The following is a 9,228-nucleotide window of genomic DNA, read 5'->3' on the forward strand; positions in this document are numbered from 1 at the left end:
TTTTCTTTCTCTTTTTTTTTTTTTTTTTGCTGCATTTAGCTGCTCTACATTATTCTGTAAAGTGAACAATAAAAAATGATTTACTCTCACTCTCCAGTAGTCACGTTGCTTGTGAATAGTGGAGAGCATCAGGTAGCTAGCTGGTTGTTCCCTTTTTCATTCTCTTTTTTCTTCTTCGTCTACACTTCCTTATTTGCATTGTTTTGTAAAATGCATAGTGGAGAGTGAATTAATTCACTCTCCACTGTTTGCGTTGCAAAACAATGAAGAACAACTCCCTCTTACCACTAACCTCTGACATTTCCACCTTCAGCCAAGCATTGCCGCAGCGCAAGGTAGCCTGCTCTTTCCCTTCCCCTTCTTCTTCTTCTTCTGCCCGCATTGGTCAGACTGGATTCGACTCAAACTTAAATGTATTAAACCGAATGCGACCCAATAAAATAAAAAAATCCAAAAAAAAAATCTCAAATATTGTGTTTTATTAAAAAAAAACTAGTATTTAACATTATTCAATGACACTACATAATTATATTAGAAGGAGATCACATGATGACGTAACATTTGCAGAAGTTCTCAATGATATTTAACTTGATGTTGTTGCACGTTTAAGAAGCCAAAGAAACTGTAGTTCTTGTTGTATGAATTTTATATGTGATGAAATTGCAAATAGTTTAATGAAATAATAAAAAAATATTCTATATAAAGTATTGTTTATTTCATGATGTAATAACAATAGTTAAATTATAATATTTCAACTAAAAACCATCAATATTAACATATGTTTTTTTTAGTTATTTTATAATTTCAATTTGAAAAGTATTGTTAATCAAACACATTAAATTATTTTTTGTTCAACCTCAATTACAACCACAATTTCAACCAAACATATATTTTTTCAAATCAACCTTAACTAAAAATATGTTTTTATAAAAACATCTTTTTTCGAACTATAACCACAACACCTACTACAATACCAAACATACTTTTAAGAGGATCATTCCAAAACCTGTTTTGATTTGATGGATTAACTTGAAGATAGCAATATATATTTTAGATTAGGTAAAATTTTATTCGAATAGATAATATAATTGATCTAGTAAAACTATATTTACTTCATAATTATCTAGATTTTAGATTGGATAAGATTTTGTTTGGATAGACCATGTAATTGATATCGTAAAACTATATTGACTTCATGGATCTATCTATACCGTTACTTAAAGAAGATGAGATCAATTTTTTTCAAAATAATATTATTTTGGTTTTTATAAGGATAAAAATCTAAAATAATATTTTTTTAATAAAAAATTATTAATCTTAATTATTTAATGACCCAAGCCTTATATGAGTTGATGAGTTAAACCTAGTTTTATAAGATTGTTTAAAAGAACTGATAACCATGATTTTAAATTATGATTTTGATCTTGATCTCAAATGCAATTACAATGAAATGGCCCATCGGGAATGTTATGTAAAGCTCATGGTTATATCACATGAAAAATATATATTAATTGAACTCGTTTACTGGCTTGTGTGTACCAAATTTTTTTTAAAATGAGTAAGATTTGTTAGAGCAATCCGATTTAATTTATTAAATTTATGACTAGAATTATTCATTTTATTAGTTTTAATAATTTTATTTTTTAAAATTATTATTTTTATTTAATTATATAACAGTAAGCATTTATAAAATTAGAACCAAAAGAAAAAATAAAAGAAACCGATAAAAAAGGGTACCAAAATGGGAAAATAAAAAAAGGGGTATCAGTATGTATAATATACTTTCTTAAGAGAAATTAATAGCATAAAAAACATGCCTAATTAATATAGTAATATTAGTATTTATACAAGTAAACTAATTTAATACAATTGATTGTAAATACATAGCATATATTAAGAATACATGATAAAAAAATTTAAAAATATTTTTTTGTAAGTGTTAAGCGGTTAAACCCACGTCCACCACAAGATAATGACTGTTACTATATTATGTAAGAGATGTTATGGGTACATGCCTGCAAAATGCTTTATCTTCTTACAAAATGGATTAATAATGTAATGAAATGCCAAGGATTAATAACATAATTAAACAGGGAAGGGAAGAGTCCAGAGGCACAGGGTATTTGATAATATTATCGTAATTCTAGAAAGTATATTAAAATAATGTGATTTAAAAACAGAAAACAATTAATTTAAAGTAAAGAAAAAATTAAAAAATATATTTTTTAAAAAATATTTTTTAAATTAATGAACAAACAGCCTACCTATCTTAATAAGGAACCTCTCCTCTCATTGCTCAAGCAAGGAAAAGGACTCCATGGCTAATAGTTTTTGGAGTTGCGATCTGGTTTTGTGGAGAACTCGAAGATGATTCCACTATAAACTCCAGCCTTTCAAGTGCCATTCGAAGTTTCATTGCTGACATTCAATTTACCAGTGAGTTGGATTTAACACACTGTCTTTAGCGGCTGTAAGTATCCTCCAACTCAGTGAGTCAAATTAAATGTGAATTGTTACAGTAAAGGTAATCCAGGTATTGCTGGAGCATGAGAACTTATTTGGGATAATTTTGGCACATGAATTAAAAGCTTCGCCACCAACACTGGATATTATTCTTCTGATTCAGCTGAGTTGTGGACAGCAGTCTCCGGTATAGAGCTTTCTTGGTCTTTGGGTTTTCGTAAACTGATTTTCGAGTCGGACTCGGCCATTGTAGTTGAGCTTTTAACGAAATAGCAAGTGAAAATTAATGCAAATTATGCTTTGATTTCAAGAGATTATGAGATTCAGGTACAGCATACTTATGATGAGGCTAATTCAGCAACTAATTAGTTGACTAATTTTGGTTTAACCAAAAGTCATTTTGATTGAAATCACTCAATAATTAGCGACACCTTCTTGTGAGCTTGTATTTAATCTTGCAAAATAAGTTTATCGGATTCACTTTATCTTGTTTAATATAATTTTGTTGGGCCTTCAAGCCCTGATTTAAATAATAATAATAATAATGAAATGCTAAAAACCCATTACATTTAAAAGCCATGCTGATAACACACCCTTATAAAAATTAAAAATTAATATGTAATGCTAATATGAAATCTAACTAAATAATAGTTAAAGATTGTTTTTTTTTTAATTTTTTTATTTAGAAATATATTAAAATAATATTTTTTTAATAGTAATGGGTTAAAACAATAAAAAAATATAAAAAATTAATTTAAAACTAAATTTTTTTAAAAACATAGGTAGATGAAGATACCAAACATTACAGAACTGATAACTCTATCCTTCTCTTAAATCTGCAACCGACCGGAGCAGGTCGCAGTGTTTTTTATTTTTTTGTGAGATTATACGGTGCACTGCTAAATCTTAGATCTGAAATCACGATTAAAAAAAAAAAGAAACCTCTTATGCTGCTATAGTGTTAATGAGCTATAAATCTATAAGTCTTTTGAAGTTTTTTTAATCATATTTGTTCGATTCTTGTTACAACAAATTGAATCCAGCCGCCAGGTCACTAAATTTATCATGTCACAAAGCTTTGAAGTATCTGATCTCCCATCTTACCAATTGTTCATCAAAACCATATCTTAAAGGCAAAGGGTTTCTACCCATATAATGATAAAATGGTAGTTAATCTTCTGGTATGCCCACAAAAAAATTCTTTAAGAAACTAACTTCGTTAAACGAATCGAAGTCTGGAATTGGTCCTGGAATCACAATTTCTGTCATCCATGGAACCAACGAAGACTCCGACAACGATGAACACGGACCAGATTCCTCGTTTGATTTTGGATATGTGCTCCTCTTTTTTGCAATCCTTTGTGGCATGTTACTCTCCTTCTCCACAACCCACAACGGCTGTGTTTCCACTGAATCGTCAGAACCCAAACGAGGGCATGTTTTCACCGCAATATTTGTTTTGGTTACGGTCCTTGATTTCCTTGGTATATGTTGCGGGAAATAACCAACCGTAGAGTGGAGGTTATTGACCGGAGACTGGAGATTAGGGTTCTTGTATGAACTCTTAGGTGGCCTGCCTCTACCGCGCTGGTTTATCATGATCTGCACTAGGGTTTTCTTTCCTTTTCAATTCAAACAATCCCTTTCTTTCTCTCTATTTGAGGTTCTAGAGAAGAATTTATATTGGATAATGATTATCTAACGCAAGGGGGTGGTTGTCTTGTGCTGTGTTGTGTTTTATAGCTGATTCATCATTCATTCACAATCCTAGTCGTATAAGGAAACTTGAAAACCCCGATATTACTTTCCTTATACCACATGGTATTCTACTTTAAAGCCACCGCCTACTCAACAAGACAATGGAGGTTAGATGAAAAGGATTGATCCTGGCCGTCGAGTCACTAGGCAACGGTAATATCTGCAATCAATTTTTTTTTCACAGAATCCATCGTCATAAATGACTGATATTTCACAGAACGTGTAATCATGGTACATCTGGAGAACTTCTACCCCCAACGACATGTCTGCCGTGAAAGAAATTAAAATTCCTCTAGTAAGAAAATCAAATCTCATCAATTCTATAGCACAAACTGTCCGCGTAGCGAACAAGGCATGATAAGGCATTATATAAAGAGTAATTGAATCAGGCAAGAAGATTGGAGGTTACATAACATTTGAACGATTATTTTACAGCACCGAACAGGGTTCGTCTGCATTCCATGCCTTAAGATGTAAGAAATTTTTTGAAATTTAGAATCAAATCCTTCAATCATTGAAGGTCACAGATTGAGTGCATGAGTTTACGAAGCCAGAAGTCACTAAAAAGCGAGTTCGAGTTCGAGTTCTGACCATCTGAAAGGTGCGCCAGAATGCGGGCAAGGGAAAACCTGTAAATGGGTAAAAAGATTATTCTAATTTAAGCAGTGTTGCATACAGGTCATGACCATTTTGGATACATTCTAGAGAAAATAACCTATTTGACTGGCAAATAATGAATTGATGTGAAAACAAACTGTGCTGATCTGAAACTATGACTAGTTTACGGTGAAAACTCACAAGGTGAAACGCGGGGGGGACACACATACTACATGTATTATAACAAAACTGATTGCAAATGACTTGTCAGTGCACGTGAAAATTGATAAACACTGGACTTAGTGCTATTTGTCATCTCCTGTCTAAAAAGGTTTTCCTTCGTACTTGGGCTTTGCTGCGGCAACTTTGGCAGTTGTTGAACGCTCTGACTGAGAAAATCGAATCAAGATGTACATTAGGAGAGTGACAACTGCCAAACTAGACACTGCGAATGCTACACCCTTCCTTGAGGACAAGAGTGAAGACCGTTGAAGGAATTTAAGGGCCCCAGAAATAAGAAGGCATGCCCAGGAGGTAACAACCTGGTCACAGCAGTCAGTCAGATAATACTCCATATAAGAACTACAACCACTGAATGCCCAAAGGAAAAACAGGCTACACTTGACTGGTTAATATAAAATATCTCACCACAAGAGACTTCTTTGGTCGACCAAGATCCTGCAACTCTTGATCACTGAAGGTGTCCTCAGCCATATGCTTGTCCAGTAATGCATCCTGGTATTCCAAATAGCAGCAAGCAACAATAATGCAATTAGATGTTGCTATATAAATGGTTGAACACCAGTCTCAAGAGCAAATAACAGTAAAGTCTACATCATGTTCCTTCATTTCAATGTTTCATATAAGATACAAGTGCAATTACAGGAAAGAGCAGCACTGAAAAACACAAGTTGAACAGTTATTCCCACCTTAGCCACAAAAATATCTTTACACCATTGTGCAACACCATCTTCTGTTTCAGGCAATTCCTTCATCAAATGCCGCTTTATGTGTACGTGTACCTGCAAGAGAGTAACGTCGAATTGTTTCCATCATATGAATTCGAATATATTTGCATGTGGTCTAACCCTTCAAAAATTCTTAACAATCCAAAGTCCCAACTTATAAGATTCTTTCAACATTGTAGAAATATTTTCTGAATGGCATGCCAGTTCAAACCAATGATCATAAAATGCAAGTGAAATACGATGGATCCATCTTCACTACACTTCACACACATATTTTTGAATTCAAATAATACATCTAAAGATGAAATGATTTGAATAATCATAATAATTGCAACAGAAACATTTGCAAACCTTCAACAAAAAGTGAACTGATTCATGCAGTTGCATAATAAACCTTAGTTACTCTGGAGGCTTACCACAGAAGATTTCCCCTTGAAGAGGTTGAGCATCGTAGGTGGAGGAGAACGTTTTGGGATAGCCAACGTTACATCATAAATGGCTGGTACAAATGAGCGCATGTTACTTACTGCTGAAACAAATCCCTGAAAATCAACACAGATATTCATTACATTCCAACAACTGCATGAAGTCAATGGTGCCTAATTGATCCCTGAAAGTATGCACACTGCTCTACTTTATCCAGTTCATCTAAAACTATTTTGAATAAAATAATGCCAAAGCATGAGGTGTCTGATTTAGCAATGTGAGATGTTTTCAATTATTCACTTCCTTATGAAATAATTAATTAATTTTTTGGGGTTGGGGTCAAAAGGAGCCCACAAATGAAAGGCAAAGTAATGAAAGAACTGAATTCAGAAACCATGCAATGAGAATTTGACCTTCGTACGAGGAATCAAAACATTTCTAGGGATTGGCAGCCCTTGAGAAGCTGCATATTCCTGAGCTGCTAAAAGCTTTGGCAGAGTGAAGCGAGTTCCTTCCACAAAAAGAGCCAGCCAAAATGGACGAGGAAAGTCCTTTAGCCGCTGGAGACCAGACTGCATATAAGAGTAGCAGAAAATTCAAAATGGTATCAACAAAGGCACATGCACACACAGATATTCAAAGGATGTGCAAGTCTCTGGAAATGTATATGGTGATGCATCAAGTGTCTACTTATTATTGTACAAGCATGTCTAGAATATATTTATGCATACCTTTAATGTGTTTTCATCCTTGGCCCAGTTTCTTTCAAGAAAAAGGTATTCAGAAAACCACATTGACCAACCTATCACCTGAATAGGATGAGCACAGCAATTGTCGTCTATTGATAAGCATTAAAAATACAAGTAACAAGGCAAATGCAAATCTATTTCGTGAGTGAGCATTAGCAAGAGAGAGATTATTTAAGCAAAAAACCTATGATGCAAATATGTCACGCCAAAGTAACATCGAAAAAGAATCCTTACTATCAAGTATGGACGTGCTAAATCACATTGTTTAATTATTATTTATCAAACCATGTGAGAATCTAAAGATCAGTTGCTCAGAAGGAAAAATCTTGGTGATGACAACAATGCTTCTTATGTAACTGATTATATTTAAATGTGGGCTCCTTTAAGACAAGGAACACTGACTAAATGTAGTATGAAATCACTCCGAAGTTTCAAAAAGATTAAGCTCTACCAGACCCACAGTTTAATAATACAAGGCCAACTTTTTGCAAGTGAGAATGTCAATCAAAAACTTACAACCATGCATGAGAACTAAACTTAATTTTTTTTAAGCACTAAATTCAAACACAATATCAAGATGTGCAAGGATATACATACCGGAAGAAATTTTGATGATTTCTTCATGACAGCTAATGCGCTTCCCAGACATCCTGATCGCTGTCACAAGCAACCTCAAGAATCAGTTAGCAGTGGAGAACTCGAGAAAAATAAACACAGACAACAGAGAACAAGTTAACATAACTTTATGGCATGAGCTTATATGATGTAATTCTGCATTGTAGATTATGATATCACCTCATGAGTAATATATAGAATTGAACCGTTAAAATATATCAGTTTGAGACGCGTGCGATATTATGTGAACTTTAACAAGTGTGCTAGTTTGTATATCTATGACAAGTGTAAAAAAAGCTGCCATCAACAACACACCTGAGCCAAAACCCATCCAACAAGCCAATCAATATCACTTCTGTGGTTGCATATAACAAGAGCATGTTCTTTACCTGAAAACTTAACATGATGAGCAAAAAATGAGCAACTAACAAGATTTCTGAAGTAGAAAAATATCTATCCTCCAAAACATAAGAAGAACAATAGCCACCCAGCTTCTTGGTCAAAACAAGATTAGACGTACCCATTAAACGGACGGTTTCCTTATCTGTGAACACTTTGATCTACAGAAACAAGGATGCAGATAAACAAAATTAACTAGATAGAGAACGAAAACTAAAGCATAAATCCAGAGACATCAGTTCCATTTCTAAGACAATGCATTGCCGAAAATTTGGCAATTTAGGTAACAGGCATCCCATGAACACTTTCAAAAATGTTCTAAACGTGATTCGGAATGACACTGTCTAAAAACATTAAAATACTGCAATCGCCAAGGATCCACTTAAGCATCCATTCTTACTAAAACGTATAATAATATTTTTAATCGGCATTTTAAGCATCTCAAAATCATATACACATCTAATTTAAAACACTAGAAATGTTATTCAATTGATATTCCACGCAAGCAAACTTTAGCAGGGGGGTTAAAAACCTGGACTCCAGCCCACCAATCGAAGATCCAAACAAGTTCGAGCCATAACAATTCCGCTAATTGTCTATTGATTTTTCTGTACGTGCTCTTTGATAAAGGCCGAATAAAAACAAAGCAAATTGCCTGCAAAATAAATAAAAATAATCGCTGAGTCCTCCAAAAGAATCAATCCACTCCGTTTTTAACCAAAAGAGAGAGAGATTCAAAACCTAGATTTGAGATTTCGAAACGGAAAACAGAAATGAAATCTGAAGTTCAGAAAGAAAATTGCTAGTTAATATACCTGAATAATATTAACAATTAAACCTGAGCAAAAAAAGAGAACGCCTAGCGGCAAAATAACAAGCGCGGCTCCAATCGACATAGCCAAACACCTTCACCAATTTGAAGATATAGAGGAGAGATTTGAGGGTGGAAAAGGAGAGGAGATTGTGGGTTTGGATTAAAATGTGAAAATGAATTTTAGATGAGGAGTGTCGGGATCATTCACTGAGAGTGCGTGGACAGTGCGAGAGGCAGAGCTTTAATAGCGATTATTTCTCATTTCAAGGGAATCTTGCCAAACACTCTCTCTCTCTCTCTCTCTCTCTCTATGGGTTTCCCCGTCTTCGAGAGAGAAAAAGATCCTGAGAGAAATTAATTCCGTTTTTAATTTACGACTCTCGTGATTATTTTATTTATTTTTCTTTTTTTTATTTTTCTTTTTTTTTATTTTACATGG

The 9,228-nt window shown here is 33.7% G+C and overlaps 1 protein-coding gene across 1 annotated transcript; it reads right to left on the reverse strand.

Moving 5' to 3' along the window:
- Window positions 1–4,648: 4,648 nt before the first annotated feature.
- On the reverse strand, window positions 4,649–9,162 carry LPAT2 (lysophosphatidyl acyltransferase 2). The gene is made up of 11 exons (XM_011022019.1): window positions 8,791–9,162; window positions 8,508–8,630; window positions 8,097–8,136; window positions 7,892–7,965; window positions 7,559–7,618; window positions 6,944–7,021; window positions 6,626–6,784; window positions 6,203–6,328; window positions 5,748–5,840; window positions 5,467–5,553; window positions 4,649–5,360 (listed from the first exon to the last, which is right to left on the reverse strand). Exons 1-11 carry the CDS (start codon window positions 8,869–8,871, stop codon window positions 5,142–5,144), a joined length of 1,140 nt encoding a protein of 379 aa, XP_011020321.1. The 5' UTR covers window positions 8,872–9,162; the 3' UTR covers window positions 4,649–5,141.
- Window positions 9,163–9,228: the final 66 nt, after the last annotated feature.

Source organism: Populus euphratica, unplaced genomic scaffold (assembly GCF_000495115.2).
Source record: "Populus euphratica unplaced genomic scaffold, PopEup_1.0 scaffold20.1, whole genome shotgun sequence".
NCBI lineage: Eukaryota > Viridiplantae > Streptophyta > Magnoliopsida > Malpighiales > Salicaceae > Populus > Populus euphratica.

Coding starts and splice junctions, on each gene's coding strand:
- LPAT2 (XM_011022019.1), bottom strand. CDS start 8,871: ATGTCGATTGGAGCCGCGCTTGTTATTTTGCCGCTAGGCGTTCTCTTT. Junction 6,785..6,943: donor AGGATGAAAACACATTAAAG/GTATGCATAAAT, acceptor TCTTATATGCAG/TCTGGTCTCCAGCGGCTAAA. Junction 5,841..6,202: donor TCAAGGGGAAATCTTCTGTG/GTAAGCCTCCAG, acceptor ACTCTCTTGCAG/GTACACGTACACATAAAGCG.